This window comes from Microtus oregoni, unplaced genomic scaffold, assembly GCF_018167655.1.
Source record: "Microtus oregoni isolate MIOR12 unplaced genomic scaffold, Mior012 000044F_000, whole genome shotgun sequence".
NCBI classification, from domain to species: Eukaryota; Metazoa; Chordata; class Mammalia; order Rodentia; family Cricetidae; genus Microtus; species Microtus oregoni.
The window spans coordinates 257,027-280,563 of NW_024543211.1; the positions used below are offsets into that span (position 1 = coordinate 257,027).

The 23,537-nt window shown below is 39.1% G+C and overlaps 1 protein-coding gene across 1 annotated transcript; it reads left to right on the top strand.

The window, feature by feature from the left end:
• Window positions 1–264: 264 nt before the first annotated feature.
• LOC121434577 (zinc finger protein 431-like) lies at window positions 265–13,913 on the top strand (the record flags this gene model as incomplete). The annotated part of the gene is made up of 2 exons (XM_041633513.1): window positions 265–314; window positions 12,620–13,913. Coding segments are annotated over exons 1-2 (1,344 nt in total), but the record flags the coding sequence as incomplete, so codon positions are not given.
• Between the last annotated feature and the right edge of the window lie 9,624 nt (window positions 13,914–23,537).

Sequence of the window (23,537 nt, forward strand, 5' to 3'; positions counted from 1 at the left end):
GGGAGAAATGGTCGGGAACCACTCTGCTGAGTATTTAAGCACACTACAGCCCTGTGGACAGTGTGCTTGTCACTCAGACTGCACGAGCCAATCAGGCCCTCCAGGTGACCTGCCAGTCATAAGGAGTGCAGGGCTCTTCCGGGCAGCCTCCTTCAGATTTGGCTTTGCGGAGGCGCTGTTTTCAGTTGTTTCCTCTGCTGTGGTGAAGTTGCCTCTGCAGGAAGTTGATGAACTGAGAGCTTTGGCGAGCTGAGAAACCCCAACATGGTGAGCGGGGCAATGCTGTCTCCAGATGGGGAGGAGCCGAGGGTGAGGTGTGGGAGACAGCATGGTGCATCCTCCCGGGATCCGTGTGGGAACCTGCCGCCAGATTCCCTGTGCTGTGAAGTCCCACGTGGCCCTGTTAATTCCTAGACCTAGGGACAGACCTCTAAATAAATTTGTGCAGTGGCCTTAATCTGCTTAGAGAATTGGGAGCAGGGTGCTGTGTGTACAAACATTTTTCTTGTCAACTTTAATATGCCATACTCAGAGAGGCCTAGATTCTCCAGTATCTTCTTGAAATTGAGCACTTTGCATGTAAGCTTTGCACACAATCTCCATTTGTGTTTAACTATGTGGACGGTATCAAGGCATCTCACCTGTTGGGTAGCACTGCACTTCTAAGCCGCAATGTAGAAGAGGAGAATTGCTGATATAAATGATTTTCCACTGCCTTGGAAATAGTTCAGTCTCACAAAGTAGAATTAGCTGAGGGAGGGCTGCCTCTTAAATCACCCAGAAGATAAATGTGTTTTAAACAGGGCTCTTAGAGTTTAGGTTGCTAGGGTACACATTGCTCAACTGGATTGTCCAGATATTTGGCTCCAAACCATTACAAACAAAGAAGCCACCACTGATTTAAAACCAGACACCAGGCACATCCCCATACCAAAAAAAAAAAAAAAAACAAGTTTTTAAAGGAGGCTTTCCAGGTTTCTAACCTACTTTAAGGCCTGATGTGGTTTAAAGTTCCAGTTTTCCTTTTGAGAAAATCACAGTTCTTCCAGATGGACAATAGGACACCAGGTGATATTTAATTGAAATGCAAAACAGTGTTGTGTGGAGGAGTTACCCGATCAATCAATGCTTTTCTTTTTCTATTAAAATTTATTTATTATGTATACATATTCTGTCTGCGTGTATGTCTGCAGGCCAGAAGAGGGCACCAGACCTCATTACAGATGGTTGTGAGCCACCATGTGGTTGCTGGGAATTGAACTCAGGACCTTTGGAAGAGCAGGCAATGCTCTTAACCACTGAGCCATCTCTCCAGCCCAATCAATGCTTTTCTTTTATGCCCTCTTCAGGAAGAAGGAACAATCGTGGGAGATCTAGTAACTGCCTAGGGCCTAAGCCTTGTGAGTTTCTCTAAGTACCTGATGTATTGATAATAAAACAGAGCTCCTCTAAAACCAGGAATATGCTTTGGGGAGCTGCTAATGGTCTGGTGCCAAGGCCTTTCTGGAAGGGTTGCTTCATATTCTAAGAATCCAATTCTTCCCAAAATATGGGACTATAGTTATCAGTCCCATGGCCACTCTGCTCTTAGTAAAGTTCTTGAGATACCCTGTTTTCCCCTTGTATAGAATTGTTTGAGTAGCCTCCTCCTAAATTCATGTGATAGTTTGTACTGACTTCTTATAATTCTCCCATTTCTCTCCATTTCTCCCCTGGAAGTATACAAGATGCTATTCTCCTTTTTTGGTTTTTCGAGACAGGGTTTCTCTGTAGCTTTGGTGCCTGTCCTGGAACTAGCTCTTGTAGACCAGGCTGGCCACGAACTCACAGAGATTCGCCTGCCTCTGCCTCCCGAGTGCTGGGATTAAAGGTGTGCGCCACCACTGCCTGGCCTAAACTGTACTCTTATTTATTTATTTATTTATTTATTTATTTATTTATTTATTTATTATGCCTGCATGTATGCCTACAGACCAGAAGAGGGCACCAGACCTCATTACAGATGGTGTGAGCCATCATGTGGTTGCTGGGAATTGAACTCAGGACCTTTGGAAGATGAGACAATGTTCTTAACCACTGAGCCATCTCTCTAGCTCCTCTTTTCCTTTTTTTAAATTTTTTTTTTGAGAAAAAGTTTCTCTGTATGAGTGTCTTGACGATTCTGGAACTCACTGGATAGATCAGGCTGTCCTTGAACTCACAGAGATCACCTGACTCAGCAAGGGTGTGTGCTACCAATGGCCAGCAAGATGCTTACTAGGAATCTGTAAGACCTTCTCACCCTAGCTTTTTATCTTTTTTTTTTGTTTTGTTTTGTTTTTTTGTTTTGTTTTGTTTTGTTTTTCAAGACAGGGTTTCTCTGTGGTTTTGGAACATGTCCTGGAACTAGCTCTTGTAGACCAGGCTGGTCTCGAACTCACAGAGATCCGCCTGCCTCTGCCTCCGGAATGCTGGGATTAAAGGCGTGTGCTGCCACCGCCCGGCTTTTTTTTTTTTTTTTTGATTTTTGAGACAGGGTTTCTCCACAGCTTTTTGGTTCCTTTACTGGAACTAGCTCTTGTAGACCAGGCTGGCCTCAAACTTGCAGAGATCTGCCTGCCTCTGCCCCCCTAGTGCTGGGATTAAAGGCGTGCGCCACCACTGCCCAGCAATTTTTATCTTTTTTACATTTTAGTTTTCCTATTTTTCTCATCCCCTGTGACCTTCACCTCAGGACCCTGTCACTGAAGCATGACCTGCGGATTCCTGTTACCAGTGTAATGAAGAAATTACCCTGGGAATACCTTTGCTCTGTAACTCTGCTATCTGCCTAAATGTCTAGCCTGGCAAGGTGCCTGTTTCTATTTCAATTGTTCAAAGTGTAACCTAGAGCCTAAACCTAAAGGAGGCTTAAGGACAACAGCAAATGTGGAATCTGTCTAGCTGGCTCCTCTTTGAGCTCTAGCCAGATTGATGTCTACCATCTTTAAAGAGGTTTTTCTTTATTAATCTCTTAGGTGTGTGAAGTGATTTCTCAACGGAAAGGCATATTAGTTCTAGAACAGCTGCATTTCCATCCTGTTAGGAAAATAGTTTCTGAGACAAGTGCTCTTATGTTGACTCAGGTGGCCTTGGTCTTCTGCTGTCCAGGGCAATGGCCTTGCTGTCCTGTACATTAGACTTTCAAACTTCCTAAAAAAAAATACTGTACCACCTCACAGTTTTAAAATTATGCATTTGATGGCCGGGCGGTGGTGGTGCATGCCTTTAATCCCAGCACTTGGGAGGCAGAGGCAGGTGGATCTCTGTGAGTTCGAGACCAGCCTGGTCTACAGGGCTAGTTCCAGTACAGGCTCCAAAGCCACAGAGAAACCCTGTCTCTAAAAACCAAAAAGAAAATAATAATAATGAAAATAATAATAACAAATGAAATAAAATTATGCATTTCAGTCATGTAGTTGACTATGCATTGCAGTTGCAGGGAAAGGATTTGTATATTGAGCATTCCTTCTGTCTTCAGACCACAGCAGGAGGAATAGTTTATTGTGTATACTGCAGGGGCAAGAGTGGAGGCAATCAACTATTAGAGCCACCATTATGAAAAAGTTCCTGGCTGGGCAGAGGTGGCACAGGCCTTTAATCCCGGCACTCGGGAGGCAAAGGCTGGCTGTGAGTTCAAGGCCAGCCTGGTCCACAAGAGCTAGCTAAGGATAGGCAATTAGGCAATAATTCTTTGTAAATATGGTTGATCTTGCCAGGCGGTGTTGGCGCACACCTTTAATCCCAGCACTGTGGAGGCAGAGGCAGGCGGATCTCTGTGAGTTCGAGGCCAGCCTGGTCTACAAGAGCTAGTTCCAGGACAGGAACCAAAAAGCTATGGAGAAAACCTGTCTCGAAAAAAATCCAAAAAAAAAAAATATATATGGTTGATCTTGCTTGACACAGTTATGTCTGCTTAGAGATTTGAGAAACAGACCATTGACTAACTCTATGTGTCAGGTTACTGATCTCAGTAGCCAACATATGTATATGGAAACCATTAATCTATCTCTTATTAATGACATCCCCTCTCTTATAGAAAGGCCTACTCTGTTTCAAAGTCAACATAGAAAGTTTTATTTAATCTCAAGAGTGCAGTATGTTTATCATTTGAAAGTCACTTATTGGTGTCATTTTCAGATATTTTCGTGTATCTGCTCTTATTTCTGTTTTTGTTCTCCAATGTCTCAAAGTTATTAATAGTGGCATTTTATTTCTCTCAGGTGATGTTGATTTTGATTTCTGTGTAGAACATTGTCTCCTAATGTTTAGGCTTGCCTCATGCTATATAATTAAGAATCATTTTGAACACCTAATCTTGCCTCTGTTGCCCAGTGCTGAGAAAACAGTTCTGCAACTTCTTACAGGTTTGGCCTTGACTTGTCAATGAAGAAGAAATGTAGAGTAGTGTGGCCCTGCTTAACAGGACTGTTACATTTCTTCATTAAGATGTTCATCTTTAGAGAAAATACATGAGAAATCTTTAACATGCTTTAATACAAATCCCTAATCTCTGGAGCACATGGCCATAACATCTATTTCAAGTTTTCAAAATAATTTTTGAGATGAAATCCACATTATATTTACATTCTCCTTGTTGCCTCCAAACCCAAATATGCCCGGATTGTTTTCTAATTCATGGTGTGTTTTTCTTTAACAACAGTTACAAAGTAACCACAGTTACACAGTAACAGGAGTTACTTTATGAATGTGACTGGTGTTTGTCTGCAGGACTTCCCACTTCTGAGGCAATGGGATGGATGCACTGTAATGTGAGTGTGCAATGGAATGTGCACACAAAGGACCCTGTGCTTTGGATGAGGAAGAGGATGTGCTCTAGGGGAGTGGAATAATGTGTACTAAATACAAACTTTGTAAACCTGGGCCCTGTCTGCTGGGCTGAAAGGGTGGATATGGAAGAACTATGCTGTCTGAGTAATTTGATCCCTGATCCTCCAGTAGAGGATCTGCTAATATTGTGAGTCCCAGCTGGGTGGCCCTAGCCAGTGAGGGATTCTGGGAAATCTTAGCAATCGAGAGTACTAGTGGGAGAAAAGCGGTAACGTGGCTTATATTGTCATATTTTTGTTCAGTATTAAAGGATGTCAGGAAAGGAACATAAAGAGGGCATCTTTCTTTCTTTTTTTTTTTCCTTTGGTTTTTCGAGACAGGGTTTCTCTGTGGCTTTGGAGCCTGTCCTGGAACTAGCTCTGTAGACCAGGCTGGTCTCGAACTCACAGAGATCCGCCTGCCTCTGCCTCCCGAATGCTGGGATTAAAGGCGTTCGCCACCATCGCCCAGCTTGTGCCACCATTGCCTGGCTGAGGGCAGGATTCTTAATGGATTTTTGTATGTTGAACAATTTTTGCATCTCTGAGATGAAGCTGACTTCATCATGGTAGATGATTTTTTGCTGTGTTCTTGGGTTTTATTTGTTAGTATTTTATTGAGTATTTTTGCATCTATGTTCATCAGTGAGATGGGTCTGTAATTCTCATTCTTGGTTGAATCTTTGCATGATTTTGGTATTGGGGTAACTGTATCATCATAAAAGGTGTTTGGCAATGTTCCCACTGTTTCTATTATGTGGACCCCCTTGAGGAGTATTGTTATTAGGTCTTAGTTCTGATGGAATTCTACACTGACACTCTCTGGCCCTGGGCTTTTTTTGGTTGAATGGCTTCTCTTTCCTTGCAGGTTATATGTTGATTTAAATTATTCACCTGGTCTTGATTTAATTTTGGTATGTGATACCTATTCAGAAAATTGTCCACTTCTTTTTTTGAAAATCATTGATTTACTATAATACGCATGAGGAAACCTTAACATTGAAATACAAAGATAACAATATTGACCAAAGAATTTTTTCTTTACTACACAAAACATGACCCAGTAGTAAAAACAAGCCATTTTCCTTTTTTTTCCAGTAAAACAAATGATATGGTTTTGGTAATAGAATAATTTTGAATTTAGCCCAACTATATTTACCTATTATCCAGTCAGAAAGTTTTATCATAATTTAGTGTATTGGTTCTATCTCCACTAACAAAATATTTAACCCCGCTGGGGGGTGGTGGCACACACCTTTAATCCCAGCACTCGGGAGGCAGAGGCAGGTGTCTGTCTGTGAGTTCGAGACCAGCCTGGTCTACTAAAGCTGGTTCCAGGACAGGCTCCAAAACCACAGAGAAACCCTGTCTCGAAAAACAAAAAACAAAACTAAACAAAACAAAAAAACCCAAAATATTTAACCCCTAAAGCAGTAGTCATTTATAGCAACTCTGGTACCAACATCAAAGGGGAAAACTGGTTTAAAAAATGGTGCAAAAGCCATTCTGGACTATAGAACAACATATCACAGAAGAGAATGAATACAAGTTTTGTGATTTTATATGTACGTACTCCAAGAAGTTTGTCAGTACTCAAATTATTTTTAGTACAATGGATTTTTTGGGATATATTCTCAAGAGCCACATAAAAATAGATTCAAGGAACAGATTAAATTGACATCCTAGATTAAATGTTTCATTTAAAGAATTTTCTACAGCAAATTTCTGTTTATGTATGAAAAGTTATCTAACCCTATATGAAAATGTCATGAAGTATTTTTCTACACTATACTAAATGTATTTCCCAAGAGGGAAAAAGTAAAATATCTAAAATATACTAGATTACAAGACCATAATAGATATTATGAACCTGCATCTGTTTACAGAATTAACTGTATACAAAATGTATTTTTCATTAGAGATCATAAAGAAATGAGTTGGTGACAACCATCCTTTACACCACAATATCAACCTACTTTAATCACAAGTGTGTCCTTGGCATGTGAGTACAAGAAACAGGTTCATTCCCTCCTCACCAAATATTCCAATGATTTACTTAGAAGATGAAGGTTCAGAAATGTGAAATATGTTACATGTATTTTTTTTCTTTCTTTCAAACCACATCCCAAGCATGGCATAGCAGCCTGAAATTACAAAATACTTAACTGGGCTGTAGTTATCTATAGACTGCTTGAATGTGAATTAAGTTTCCAAATAAGCACATCAAATAACAAAACCAACCATAAAGCAGGCTGAAAGCATTAAACATTTCATATGAGTTTTAAATCATTTAATTTCTATAGAACAATTTTATTCACAATATAATGAGACAGAAATTGCCACAGGAATGATATACTGATTCAACAAGGCTGCATGTAGCAGCAGCTTTGCATTTTTATTTTTTTGGTTTTTCGACACAGGGTTTCTCTGTAGCTTTGGAGCCTGTCCTGGAACTCCCTTTGTAGACTAGGCTGGCCTTGAACTCACAGAGACCCACCTGCCTCTGCCTCCCGAGTGCTGGGATTAAAGGCGTGCACCACCAACGCCCAGCTAGCTTTGCATTTTTATAACTATTATTTGTTTATAAAAATTAGGCCTCTCCAGTCATGCTTCCCACATTTTTAGGTTTGCAGTGTAAGTTAACAGGGAATACCAAATAGTTCAAAGAGAAAATGTCTTGTCATTTTGAATATGGATTATCTGTATGAAACATGAAATATACTACTAAACCCTGAACCGTGCATGTCTAGGATACCTATCTTAGTGTGTTGCTTAGGTCCATGTGATTTGAAAACCTTTTCCCAACACTTTACTCTTAGGCAGTGTTTGTCTTTGAGGTTTAGGTTTGTTTCTTTTATAAAGCAAAAGGATGGATCCTGCTTTTGGATTCATTCTCTAAGCTTGTGCCTTTTTATAGGCGAATTGAGTCTGTTGATAGTAAGAGATATAAATGATCAGTGATTGCTGGTTCCTGTTTTGTTTCAGTAGTAGTGTTTGTGTGTTTCTCTTCTTTGGTGTTTGCAGATGTCAGGTTATTTGTTTTCTGTGTTTACAGTTAGCTTCCTTGGGTTGGAGTTTCCCCTCTAGTACTTTCTGCATGACTGGATTTGTGTGGACAAGTATTGTTTAAATCTGGTTTTGTCATGGAATACCTTGTTTTCTCCATTGATGGTACTTTCATTCTTGTACCTTCATAACTATATCCTTCTTTGGGTTGGAAAAGTTTTCTTCTATGATATTTTTTTTTGTTGAATATATTTTCTGTGCCTTTGAGTTGGTGTTCCTCTCTTTCTTCTATCCCTATTATTCTTAGGTTTGGATTTTTTTCATGGTGTCCCAGATATCCAGGATATTTTGTGTAAGGAATTTGTTGGAGTTATTGTTTTCCTTGACCAATAAATCTATTTCCTATATAGTATGTTCAGCACCTGAGATTCTCTCTTCTATCTCTTGTATTATGTTGGTTACACTTCCTGCTATACTTCCCATTTGTTTAACCAGATTTTCCATATACAGAATTCCCTTCATTTGTGTTTTCTTTATTGCCTCTCTTTCAGTCTTCAAGTCTTTTTTTTTTTTTGATTTTTTAAGACAGGGTTTCTCTGTAGTACTGAAGCCTGTCCTAGAACTAGCTCTTGAAGACCAGGCTGTACTTGAACTCACAGAGATCCACGTACCTATACCTCCCAAGTGCTGGGATTAAAGGCATGTGCACCACCACTGCCCACCCCAGTCTTCAAGTCTTAAGTTGTTCGCTTCACCTGGTTTATTGGTTTTTTTTTCTTGGTTTCTTGGGTTTCTTTGATAGATTTATTGATGTCATCCAAGTTTTAGTTTCTGTTTTCATCAATTTCTTTAAGGGAATTTTAATTTCCTCATCATACTCACAAAGTTACATTGAAAATCATTTTCTTTTACTTCTTCTGGGTTAGGATGATCGAATCTTCTTGTTGTATGACCACTGGGTTCTGGTGTTACCATGTTGCTTTCTATGTTGTTGGATGAAATCTTGCATTGGCACCTACCCATCTCATCCTTCAGTTGGTACCAGCAGTGTCTTCGCCTCTTGGCCCAATCCTTAAAGTAGCTGTTTTTGTTTTTGAGACCTGTTTTTGGCCTACTCTGTGTTTGAGAGAGCAACACCCCTAAAGACTATCTTTGCCCTCCCTCTTGGCCTGCTCTTTTGGTCTGCTCTCCTGGGTCGCTCTCTTTGTCCAGTCTGTGCAGTTCACTGACTGAACAACCTCCCAGAAAAGATCATGTTTCTCTCCTTGGTGGCCTTTCAATTTCCTATGAACCTTCAGTAAAAAAGGCTTTCAAGATGAAATTCCTCATTGTATGTGATGAGTCTCAATATCGTTAACTAATTTTCTGACTTTTATGTCTACTGTGTTGTGGTTGGAATTATTCAGCCAACTTCCCACTTACACTGAAATGCTTTTATCATCGTTATAGGCTTGATCTGTAAATCACAGAAAATATAGAAGAAACAGTTGCTGTTCAGGGCAAAGGCGTTTTGTAGCCTTTAGTTTTAATTGTTTTGTTTGCTTGTCTGAGTAACCTTTGATGTGTGGCTCCAAATTCCTCAAAGTAAAGTGAGGGGGGCTTCATTCATGGCTTTGTTTTTATGTTGTTGGATGATGACCCTGAATGTAGGCTTTTAACATATCAAGCATATGCAGCTTCACACATATCTTGAATTTTAAATTTGACAGAGGGATTCATTCTGATTCCCAGGAGGCCATTTATTCATGACATTAATACTACCTGAGCAATCTGAGTCTTTTTTTTTTTTTTTTTGGTTTTTCAAGACAGGGTTTCTCTGTGGCTTTGGAGCCTGTCCTGGAACTAGCTCTTGTAGACCAGGCTGGTCTCGAACTCACAGAGATCCACCTGCCTCTGCCTCCCAAGTGCTGGGATTAAAGGCATGCGCCACCACCGCCCGGCTGCAATCTGAGTCATTGAATTGCAGGTGCATGAACTTCTTTCTGCTTGATTAGCTTGCTTTTAATTTTTCACTCAATTTGCCTATTTTATGGGTCTGCATGGATATATACCATATGGGTACTTGGTCATCAGAGTGATCAAAGCTTCTCAGAAATCCTGAACTTAGAATAATAAATAGTTGTGATCCCCATGTAAGTACTGGCATTTGTGCCCACCTCTTTTCAAGACCAGGAAGGCCTCAGTAGTACTCAGCCATATTTCCAGACCTGTGTTAATTGGACCAACATTTATATTGCTAATGTTTTTTTTCTGTCCATTTGTAATTATTTTAAACATAAAGTACCTTTTTATAAAATGTTTTTGGGATTGTAGTATAAAATAGGACACTTCAGCTGTCTGGAAGATGAACACAGAACTGGAGTGAATGCATAATTCTCTGTAGGAACTTCAGTAAACAGCTCTGAATTTTTTTCGATCTGCTTTGTTTGTTTCACTGATTTTTGCTATGGAGACTGGGGCTTAATGTGTACTTCCACCTGTCATGGACTGATTTTATATTTTGGCTGGCATTCAACTCAGAGACAAATATACACACCTGTGCTTTCTGAGTGCTGTGCTTAAAGGCATGAGTCAATACACCTAGTTTGTCCACTGGGTTTTTCTACTTTGTAATTAGTATTTCTTTATACAATTTTCTCAGTCTACTATGTCCCATTGATCTGTTTCCTTGGCTGTCTCTATTAATAGACAGTTCGGCTGTAAGGTGATATCCCATTCAAAGGGTACAGAAATGACAGAGGTGACCCTCATATTCAGTTTCCTTCAAGACTGACTGTGTCATGAAATATTAGTGTTGAACGCCAGAATTTGATGACTATACTGTCAAAGAAGTATACATTTACAATATTGTCACCATCATGCTTCTATTATACACATGAATGAAATATTTTAGACGGCAGTGACCTATGATGATGTGCATATCAGCTTCACTCAGGAAGAGTGGGATTTGCTGGATCTGTCCCAGAAGAATCTCTACAAAGATGTCATGCTGGAGACCAACAGGAACCTTGCTACTATAGGTAAAAGTAAATTTCCTTCATGAATCAAAATAAGGGGGGCAGCCGGGCAGTGGTGGCACACGCCTCTAATCCCAGCACTCAGGAGGCAGAGGCAGGTGGATCTCTGTGAGTTCAAGGCCAGCCTGGTCTACAAGAGCTAGTTCCAGGACAGGCTCCAAAGCCACAGAGAAACCCTGTCTCGAAAAAAAAAGGGGGGGGCAACTTTTTCTTGGTTAATGATGGTCTTCTGTAATTTGATTTAAAAATAATAAGAATGAGTTGAATAAAGCAGTCATAGTTCTAAGGGTCCCTTAAGATAACACCTTAACTACTGCACAATTTTCAATAATATAACATACATTTTCTGGTATTATATTTTAGGATGCATTTGGGAAGACCATAATACTACAGAACACTCTCCATTTTCTAGAAGAACTGAAAGGTAATTTTCATGTGCAAGCTGATAACAATGTGCCTCTGATGAAACTTTTGTGTCCTGAAAGTTTTGGTCAAAAGCAAAATAGATAAGCACAGTTTTAAGTGCACTAATGGTTATCAAATTTTTACAAATCCATATTTCATATATGTGAGTTGCATTTGAATGACATTCTTTTAAGAAAGAAGTCAAGAAAGCAATGGCTAGAAAGATATCACCTTGTGAGGCATAGTAGCATGAGAGCTTTGTTGTAGATCTGCAAATAAATTTCTTTCTTGCTACTCATAATACAAAAGGTATATGAAGAGATGATAAGTATATCTGCAAAATTATGTACTAAACCAATAGCCCATAGTAAATCTTGTATTCCTTGTACACTTCTTGTGACTGTGCTAAGTTTAGTGAGAGAAGCAGTTAGAGTTGAGTCAAGTGGCAGGTGTTCTGCAGAAACCTTGACATCTATACCACAAGTCTGTGAGGAACAGCAAGAAAATGCTGAGAATTCAATGTGGAAATCTTTTATTTGTTATTCTTCTTTACTATGTATACCATATGTTATTCTTGATATAAGTGTATTAGCATATGGATATAGACAGATATAGCATACCACTCTCTAAGAACAATTGGATAACCAGTAGTCCCCAAGTTGAGTAAATTTGTAGAATTTGAGTCAAGTATACAAATACTTGGTTTTCCACCATCATTGTTAATACATGAATAAACTCAGACTGCAAAAATGCTCTATGAGTTCTAGAACTGTGCAAATAATTCTGGGTGTCCTAGTTCACATAGCATATGCAATATGATTCACAGTAAAGGAGAATTCATGTATGTTAAAGCTCTCCAGTTCTCTTCACACATGTATCAAACATCATATAGAAAAAAGTTTCTGTGAAGGTTAAAAGGTAAGCCATAAAAGAAAGGAATTGACCATTGGAGGTATCTTCTAAGTGGCAAAACAGTGCGTAATTAAAGAGCAAAACATGAGTTTAGACACAGCTATAAAAACTTAGTATCTGGGCTGGAGAGATGGCTCAGAGGTTAAGAGCACTGACAGCTCTTCCAGAGGTCCTGAGTTCGATTCCCAGCAACCACATGGTGGCTCACAACCATCTGTAATGAGGTCTGGTGCCCTCTTCTGGCCTGCAGGCATACACACAGACAGAATATTGTATACATAATAAATAAACAAATATTTTAAAAAAAACTTAGTATCTGATTCCTCTTTATAATTGGATAATATTATAAAATTAATTCATACAAATGAATTAATTCATACAACAGTGTATTAAATGTGGTATAGCTTTTAAATGTGCCAATTATTCTTGCAGGATTGAAAAAATTCAAACTGGAGAGAAACTTTCAATATATATTCAATGTGGTAAACTGTTGACATATGACAGTCACCTAAAAGGAAATGAAAGAACACATACTGGAGAGAAGCCCTACAAATGTAATCAGTGTGGTAAGGCCTTTGCAGCTCAGAGTCATCTTCAAATTCATAAAAGAACACATACTGGAGAGAAATCCTATGGATGTAATCAGTGTGGTAAGGCCTTTGCACAGAATGGTGCTCTTCAATACCATAAAAGAACACACACTGGAGAAAAACCATATGAGTGTAATCAGTGTGGTAAGACCTTTGCATCTTCTAGTAATCTCCAAACGCATAAAAGAACACATAGTGGAGAGAAACCATATGATTGTGATCAGTGTGGTAAGGCCTTTACAACTCATAGTAATCTTCAAAAGCATAAAAGAGTACATACTGGAGAGAAACCCTATAAATGTAATCACTGTGGTAAGGCCTTTTCAGTTCATAGTAATCTTCAAACCCATAAAAGAATACATACTGGAGAGAAACCCTACGGATGTAATCAGTGTGGTAAGGCCTTTTCACGGTATTGTGCTCTTCAATGCCATAAAAGAACACACACTGGAGAAAAACCATATGAGTGTAATCAGTGTGGTAAGGCCTTTGCAGCTCAGAGTCATCTTCAAGATCATAAAAGAACACATACTGGAGAGAAACCCTATGGATGTAATCAGTGTGGTAAGGCCTTTGCACAGAATGGTGCTCTTCAATACCATAAAAGAACACACACTGGAGAAAAACCATATGAGTGTAATCAGTGTGGTAAGACCTTTGCATCTTCTAGTAATCTCCAAACGCATAAAAGATCACATAGTGGAGAGAAACCATATGATTGTGATCAGTGTGGTAAGGCCTTTACAACTCATAGCAATCTTCAAAAGCATAAAAGAGTACATACTGGAGAGAAACCCTACGGATGTAATCAGTGTGGTAAGGCTTTTTCACAGTATTGTGCTCTTCAATGCCATAAAAGAACACACACTGGAGAAAAACCATATGAGTGTAATCAGTGTGGTAAGGCCTTTGCAACTCACAATAATCTTCAAGACCATAAAAAATCACATACTGGAGAGAAACACTATGAATGTAATCAGTGTGGGAAGGACTTTGCACAGTACAGTGGTCTTCAACATCATAAAAGAACACATACTGGAGAGAAGCCCTATGAATGTAATCAGTGTGGTAAGGCCTTTGCAGTGAACAGTTCTTTTCAAGTGCATAAAAGAACACAGACTGAAGAGAAACCATATGAATGTAATGAGTTGCATTAATGAATGAATGAATGTAATGAAGTTGCATTTGCAACTTCTGGTAATCTTAAAGTGCAAAAAAGATCTCACCATAGATAGAACTTCTTTGAATGTAATCAGTGTGGTATGAGGTTTGCACAGCACAGCGATCTTCAAATGCATAAAAGAACAGAGAAACCCCATGGCTGTATTCAGTGTGGTAAAGCCTTTGACGATCACAGTAATCTTCAAAGGCTTAAAAACAGTATGAATGAAGTCAGTGTGATAAAACCTTTCATGTCTTATTCATCTTCAAGTGCATAAATGTACACATATAAGAGAAAAACCATGGATAGAATCTATGCGGTAAATTCTTTGTCACAAAAATTTACAAATACATTAAATAAACCATCAAGGAAGGAAACTAAATTTAATAAAAGTAGTCTTCAAAAGCATGACAAAAATTATACTGCAGTGAAAGTCCATTTATGAAGACCTATGGGCAGGAGAAAGAGCCAGTCAAAGAATCACACCCTATTACTGAAATGAGATCCAAAGGAAAACGCTTTGTCCCTGAATCTAGAGCTAGTTATAGAGACAACCTCACCCTGAAGACAGAGCTAAAAGCCAGTGAAGGAAAAACACTTTGGCTCTCAAACTAGAGCCAAAGAAACACACTCTACCCTTGTTCAACTGAGCACAAAATCCAGCCCATGTCTCAGCTTGTTCAACTCAGGGATTGAGATCTGACCAGTTTCCACCTTCAAAATCTCCCTGGAAGAGATCTGGTTTTAAGAAGCCCTGTATGTGTCATATGCTCATTCAATTGGCAGCTGCCCCTGTCCACCGTGGCAGAGGCAGTCACTCTCTTCCCTCCCAAATAAATCTCTTGATTGCGATTTCTGTGAAGACCTTGCACTGGAATGGATCAGAAACTCCCTAGTGGAGTTGAATTGAGAAATAATTGATACTTCTACTTGGAAAGTCATTTAACCCAGAGGAGCACAGCAGCAATGGACACCTCTTATGGGACACTCTATTAGGGGAGTGGAGCAGATCAGTAACAGACATTTCTGCTGGGAAACTCTTAGAAGAATGGAGCAGATCCCAGCTGTGATGGTTCTCTCTCAGAGAGGAACATCATTGCCTCAACTAGTGTGGCACCCTTCTCTTCACAACTGTAGGTGTTTCCTGACTTCAGACAGTAAGGATACCATTCCCTCTTGCACTATGAATTTGAATCATAATGAAACCCTATTAGATTTTACACTTCTCTTCAATTGCAAGACATAAGTAATTCAGGTATAAATATTTAAGGATGTGTACTCACTCCTTTTGTTGTGATATCATCTTTATTTCAAATTATAAATGCATTTTATTTGGCCCTTGGTCCTAGAAGATAAGAGAATCACCATGAAAGTTCCATGACAAAAATTGTAAGACAGGGCACCTGAAGCAGGAGCTTAAGAACTCACGACCTTAATCTCCCACATGAAGCAGAGAATGGAATTGGAACTGGTGTACGGATGTAAATTCTCATAGCCTACACTTAGTGGCATATTTCCTTCAGCAGGACAGCATGTCCTAAATCTTCCCAAATGATACCACCATTTAGAAGGACTAATTTCTCTTACTTCAAGCTTAAACATGCTTTCTCTTTCATGAACCAATTCATGAAGAAAAACTCTGTAAGTGAGCAGTAAAATGCCCCAACTCCTCATTTAGTATAATGAATGCTTACAGGAGAAATATGTTCATGAGTGAAAAACTGATTAAAAAGTTGTTTTAATTGTAATTATGGGGTGTTGTGTGTGTGTGTGTGTGTGTGTCTATTTGAATGTGCAATCTGTATCTTGAGAAAATTAACACTTCTTGTAGCAAGACTTACAGGAAGCTGTTAAAAATTTGATTTTAGCCGGGCGGTGGTGGCGCACGCCTTTAATCCCAGCACTTGGGAGGCAGAGGCAGGTGGATCTCTGTGAGTTCGAGACCAGCCTGGTCTACAAGAGCTAGTTCCAGGACAGGCTCCAAAACCACAGAGAAACCCTGTCTCGAAAAACCAAAAAAAATAAAAAAATAAAAAAAAAATTGATTTTAGTCATGGGAGTGAACATTTCTTAGTCACCTCACCATGGCTCTAGTGCTATAAATGTTTTAAATTCTACTTGGGTCACTTTTCAGTCTGCAATAGGAACAAACTCATGCTGGGTGGTGGTGGCGCACGCCTTTAATCCCAGCACTCGGGAGGCAGAGGCAGGCGGATCTCTGTGAGTTCGAGACCAGCCTGGTCTACAAGAGCTAGTTCCAGGACAGGCTCCAAAACCACAGAGAAACCCTGTCTCGAAAAAGCAAAAAAAAAAAAAAAAAAAAAGAAAAAAGGAACAAACTCATAAAGAAGACATTCCTATTCATGAAAAAATTTTGTTAATAACATTAAGCATCACAGATTTCTTTACCTTCAAGAATAATTATTTTTCATCATAGCATTTAAGGAAGTAAATTACATACCATATTCAGTCAAGTCTGATGGATATTATTGTATTGTGGTTTCTATTTTAAAATATTTGAGGGAGTCACTAAAGTGTGCTGTATTCAAATCCATTTAGTGAAGTTTATTTTGTAGATCTTGTATTTCTTCGATAACTTTTGTTTATCTTCTATTCTGTCTGTACCTAGTGATAGGTATTTTTCTACTGTAACGTATATAATGGAACCTCCATCATATAATTTTCCCATTGGTTATTGAAATATCAGGCCATTTTTGATGATGCTTTACACATAGGGTGGTGGTTTGTGTTCCTGGTTTTGATTTTCATCTTTTCACAAATTCCCTTGAGATTTTGTTATTTGTTATTCGTCTTACCTTGGATGTCAGTAGTGATTCAGGGATACATTTGAACTCATGATGCTCGTTTGTCTTACTCTTGAGTACAAGTCCAAGGGTAGATGATGAACTTCCACTGTGCTGGGTTTTCAAGGGAATTTAACAATGTAAATGTTAAAATGACTAATAAAAGAGATTATAAGAAACATTAAATAATTCATGTGTGTATTCAAAGATTTTCATTTATCTGATATGGATGTACAAATGTATGAGAATCAGCAAACATCTGTGTATCTAATACCACAGCTTGATGTTCTATAGAAATTGAGGATAAGTTTCTAGTCTTACACACAACAGTCCTTTCCACCTGAGCCAATACATTGGTGCTCAAACTCAATTTGAAGAAATATTACAACAGGAAAATTTGTTCACTTTGAGGACTATGCATTTATTTATAACACTTTCTTAGGACCAAAATTATACACCAGAAAATTGCCTCATTTAGTAAAGTTCATTGCTGCTAAGTCAGAACTGGGTTTTATCTCTGGGTTATGCACCATACTTCTACAAATTTTCTCATATTTATTCACTTCACAAGAAGTGCCATTGAGGTCATGTGCAGTCAAATAACTCCAAAGGTTTAATCACTAGAACTCACAAAGCAGAAGTAGGTCATAGACCCCTGCTGGTTTTCCTGTCAGTGCTACATACACATCATGGCACAGATGTATTCACACAGTCACACTTCAATATTTTTTAAACAGATGTAATTAACAATGCAAAGCGAATGACACATATGAAATGATTTGGCCATTTAAAGTATAGAATTTCAAGAATCGTTACTCTTCATCAAAACAGTAATGCTCCACTTTAAATTTTATTTTATTATTGTTCTTTCTCTGATTCAATGATACGTCCTTTAAAAACACATATTTCAACTGGACTTACAGGTGTATGGCTATAAATAAAGCACATGAGAGTGTGGTTGGGCCTGATCATAGTGTGGCCAGCTTCTTCCCCATAATAAATTCATGGCATCCATGGCTATGAGAAAGTATCCTGTCTCAGAAATTCTAACAGAGTCTATGTAAAATTACGTAACTTTTTGCTAATAAAATCTAGCTGGACTCAGATTGATTTCAACCAACTTTTTCTTATCTTTACTTACACAAGAAAAACTGTGATAACAATAACATAAGCATTATAGATATTCCATTCACATTCAATCCGTTGAATCATTTGACAACCGTCTAGAGGGCATTTATGTGCTAAGAGACAGAAGGAACAGTGGGACACCTTCACCTTCCGCATTATAATGACATATGTGGGAACTGGAGAGTTGTCTCAAAGTACTACACCTCTTGGTACCCAAGTTTGGTTTATAGCCCCACAACCCAGGTACCAGTGGTGATCAAAAGATGGTGTCTAATGCTCTTTGTCTGGAGTTACAGACAGCTGTGGATACGTAGTATCAATGTTAGGCCCTGTGGATGAGTATCCAGTGTTCTAAGTGCTGAGTCTTCAGCCTCATGAGCATGTCATTAATAATAGTGAGATGGAAAAGGCTGATATAATAAGTTTATCTTTTCATCACCCTTCATGACCCAGAAGAACTAAAGATTGACAGCACCAGAATCTAACTTAGACTTGGTTCTTTTAGAATTTCTGATCATTATGCATGATCAAAAAGATAGTTTTGCTCTGTAAATCTCCATCTGCCTAAGTGGTTAGATGTGCCTTTTTCTTTGTTGTTGTTAGTTTTTTGTTTTGTTTTGTTTTTCAAGACAGGATTTCTCTGTAGCTTTAAATCTTCTCCTGGAACTAGCTCTTATAGACCAGGCTGGCCTTGAAGTCACAGAGATCCACCTGCCTCTGCTTCCAAAGTGCTGGGAGTAAAGGCATGTGCAACCACTGCCTAAGTTCTCATGTTCCTTTTTATTGTTCACAGTATAACCTTGGGCCTGAACACAAAAGAGACTTAAAAATGACATTTTATATGGTATGCAAAATTTTTTTCCAGGCTGGCTCCTCTTTTAAAAATTAACCAGTTTTTAAAGAGATTTTTTATTAAACTTAATTTTGTGGAATAATTTATCCAGAGGAAGGCATATTAATTCTAGAACATCAGTATCTCCAATTTATAAAAAAAAAATGTTTCTGAATCAAAAGTTCTCATTTTGGATCAAGTACCCTTGATCCCACTCCATTGTTCACCAGGGAAATGACCTTGCTCTCATGATTAAACCAACTAAATTTTAGATTAACTCAATCACCACTCAGTCGTAAAATGACCTTTTGTATTGCAATACGTTAAAGAATACAGGAAACCATGAAGCATAGCGTGAGTGTTATTTCTGATGAAAACTTTATTAAACAGTAAGAACCATTAGATCCTTGACAAGATTTGGTTAATTGTTTTGATCAAGGTAATTGGTACTTGTTGGTGGAAAGCTATTTACCAATTAATTTAATCTTGCAGCCATTTGTTCAAGTCTATTAAAATTCAAAATTAAGCAAATCGATGCTTAAAAGGGAAATACCATCATTAAAGCTCCAACCACCTAGGAATGAGAAAGTAACTTCTGTCCCCATTTCTAAAGCCACATTTAGAATTGTAGTTGATTGATGGGGCTGGAGAGATGACACTGTGGGTAAGAATACTGGCTGTTCTTCTAGAGGACCCAAGTTCAATTGTCAGCACCCACATGGAACCTCACAACTGTGTTTAGCTCCAGTTCTAGGGGACATGACACCATCACACAGACATACATGCACATGTAACACGAATGCACATAAAATAAAAATAAATCAATTGGCCGGGCGGTGGTGGTGCACACCTTTAATTCCAGCACTCGGGAGGCAGAGGTAGGCGGATCTCTGTGAATTCGAGACCAGCCTGGTCTACAAGAGCTAGTTCCAGGACAGGCTCCAAAACCACAGAGAAACCCTGTCTCGAAAAACCAAAATAAATAAATAAATCAACTGAATAAACATACTGAATGGAAATCAACATCACTTGCTAAATGCAAGTATCTTATTCTAGTATCATCTCAACTAAAGTGAGTTTTAGAGGTATGTGTGTATGCTTTAGTTGCTAAAGCTGAAGATAAAATTAGAACCAGAGTTGACCATAGGAGGTACCAAAGATTTTCCAATCAGATTTTAGGGCGCGTTTCTATCAGATATCCAAATAATTCAGCAATAACAGTTGTCTTAATTTCCCCTTTAATAAAGAAAGCTGTCTTGGTAGATTTAAAAAAAAACTTTTGCTGGGCGATGGTGGCGCACGCCTTTAATCCCAGCACTTGGGAGGCAGAGGCAGGCGATCTCTGTGAGTTCGAGACCAGCCTGGTCTACAGAGCTAGTTCCAGGACAGGCTCCAAAGCCACAGAGAAACCCTGTCTTGAAAAACCAAAAAAAAAAAAAAGCTTTTAAAGGATGGGTTAATAATGATGTTAGACTCCAAAAAGCAACAAGAACAAGAGAGTTTTTTGACTTTTTGGAAGTTAATGGATTGATAAAATTTTAGTCAAAATTTAATAAATTTAATAAAATTTAATTTACATATCACTGTAGCACAAATTCCAATTGTTCCCAAAAATAAAAAGCCATAGTCAGATATTGAGAAAGATGAGAGACATAAAGGAGCCAATCACTATAAAGCTCTTTTACCTCTATAGAATTCTTACATTCAAATGGGACAGACCTGTCTTCATGAATCCTCAGACTGAATGCTGTGGGTTCCATTTCCCTCCCACTTTAATAATATATAATTCATTGGACACCAAAAACCACCTGCCCCACTATAAACAGCACTGCACTTTCAATTTCAGGACACCTAAGACTGAATAATCACAGTGACTATATTAATTTCAACACAGTTTGGTCAAGAACTCAGGTATATTTCTGTTAACTCTCACATCTTAAATTAGCCCATTTCTATTAGTCTATGTATAGTCATATAGACATCGCAATACCTCATTTTCTTTTTTTTTTAAGATTTATTTATTTATTATATGTACAGCATTCCTTCCATGTGTGCCCGCAGGCCAGAAAGGGGGTGCCAGGTCTCATTATAGATGGCTGTGAGCCACCATGTGGTTGCTTGGAATTGAATTCAGAACCTCTGGAAGAACAGTTAGTACTCTTAACCCCTGAGCCATTTCTCCAGTCCCAATACCTCATTTTCTACATGTCTTCTTTCCTTGGCACCTGACTGGTGTCCGCTTGACCCGACCTACTCTCTCTATATATTTCTGTTCAGATTTCCTGCCTGGTTTTACTCTGCTCGACCATTGGCTAAAAGAGCATTATTCATCAACTAATTAAAGCAACACATATACAAAAGGACATTCCACATCACTCATCTACTTGGGAATGTGACTGTTTTGTTCTTAAATTTATTTCCTGCTGCCTGGGGGTGATGGCATTTTCATGGGATCCTTAAAAATGTGGGTTAATCATCACATTTTGGGAGAGGTAGCTATATCACTGAATGTCCAGTCTCTGTGTAAGGGGACAGTGTAGGACTTGTCTCAAGCCCTGGCTAAAGTAACCTGAGAGGCTGGGTCATCTCAGCTAGGTACCTCAAAATCTTCCTGAGCAGTTTATATTCCAAATAAGGTCTTTAGGTAGTGTTTTTCAGCTTTGTGCTGTTATCATAGTTCTGGTGGAATTTTCTTTGTGGGGAGTCATCATTCTTTTGAAGACTTCAAAGGCTGCTGTTAGGCATAGACATGGTTCACTAGAGAAAAGAGATAGAGACTCAAACTCCAGGAAGGTGTGCATCCAAACAGACTAGGCTCCCACAAAGCCCATCCATGTAGTAGAATCAAAACCCAGTGCCATTGCCCTTGGCTTCTCAGTCAGCCTCCACCATCAGCCACATTCAGAGAGTCCAGTTTGATCACATGCTCCATCAGTTCCATTCCAACTGGCCTTGGTGATCTCCCATTAGATCAGTCCCACTGTCTCAGTGGGTGGACGCACCCCTCACAGCCCTGACTTCTTTGCTCATGTTCTCCCTCCTTCTGCTCCTCATTTGGACCTTGGGAGCTCAGTCCAGTGCTCCAATGTGGGTCTCTGTCTCTATCTCCATCCATTGCCAGATGTAGGTTCTATGATAATATGCAAGATATTCATTAGTGTGGCTATAGGACAAGGCCAATTCAGGTACCCTCTCTGCTGCCCTAGGAACAAGTTGGGCACATGTCCTTGGATACATGGGAACCCCTCTAGAGTCAAGTCTCTTGCCAACCCTAAAATTGCTTCCTTAATTAAACTATCTACTTCCCTGCTCCCACATCCACCCCTCCTCCATCCCAACCATCCCATTCCCTCAAGCTCTCCCCATCCTTCCCGTCTCTCTTCTTTCTCCCCATCTCCCCTTATCCCCACCCCACCCCCATGCTTCCAACCCCTGCCCAGAAATCTTGTCCACTTCCAATATCCAGAAGGATAACTATATGTTTTTCTTTGGGTTCACCTTCTTATTTAACTTCTCTAGGATCATGAATTATAGGCTCAATGTCCTTTATTCATGGCTAGAATCCACTTATGAGTGAGTACATACCATTTTCCTCTTTTTGGGTCTGGGTTACCTCACTCAGTAAAGTGTTTTGTATTTCCATCCATTTGCATGCAAAATTCAAGATTCACTGACAGGGTTTTAATGTTAAGATCACAATGGATGAGAAAGACAGGAAAAGTAAAAAGTAAAAAGATATGGTGGGGAGGTATTGCAGAAGATACATCCCACACCTATTAACCTTCTTAAGAAAAAAGGCATCTTGCTTGGCATTGGTGGCACACACATTTAATCTCAAGACTCAGGGTGAAGAACCATGTGGTTGTCAGTGAGTTCAAGGCCAGGCTGGTTTACAGAGTGAGTTCCAGAATAGTCAGGACTGTCCCAGAGAAAAGTTATCTTGAAAAAACAAAAATAAAGTAGAAGAAGAAGAAGAAGAAGAAGAAGAAGAAGGAAAGAAAGAAAATATCATATTTGCATACTACTTCCAAGAAGGAAATGGAAGAATTAATTATATGAATTATATGAAGTCAGTAGAAACTATCACACAATGAGACAAGTTTAGGAGGAGGCTAGTCCAACAACTCTACACAAGAGGTACACAGGGTATTTTGAAATATTTACTAAGTGCATAGTTGCCCTGAGCTGATAACCATAGCTCCATATAGGGGGAAGAACTGTTTTCTCAAGATCTGAAGCAACTCCTCCACAAAGGCCTTGACACCAGGACATTACCAGGTTTCCAAAGTATATTCCTAGTTTTACTGAAGGAGCTCTGTTTTATTATCAATACATCAGGTCCTTAGTAAAACTCACAAGGCTTAGGTCCCAAATTATACTAGGTCTCCCAAGATTATACCTCTTCCCTGCCTGAGGTCCAAAATAAAACTTTTGATTGATCAGGCCAATCCTTCACACAACAGTATTTTACATTTCAAACACACATTTCAGCCTCTTGCTGAGATGCGATTTGGGAAGATGTCCCTGGCCAATTTCTCATGTACCCCTGTTTCCTGACTCAACGCCATTCCAGTGGATGCACTACAATGGCCTGGAGTCACAGTCCTGCATATAAAGTGGGTTTCTTGTGATCCCTAGCCAATTTCAAAATGCTGTTAAGCAGGCGTTTACAAATTTTTTAATTGAGACTATCCAACTTAAAGCAATTATGCCCACAATGCAAGTTTTTCTAAGTGCACCCTCATTCTTACCCCCCCTTCTGCTTTTCTTTCTCTGTTTATTTGCAACCATGCAACCAAGCAGTTGGGCCCACCCCTATTTCCACCTTTCTTTG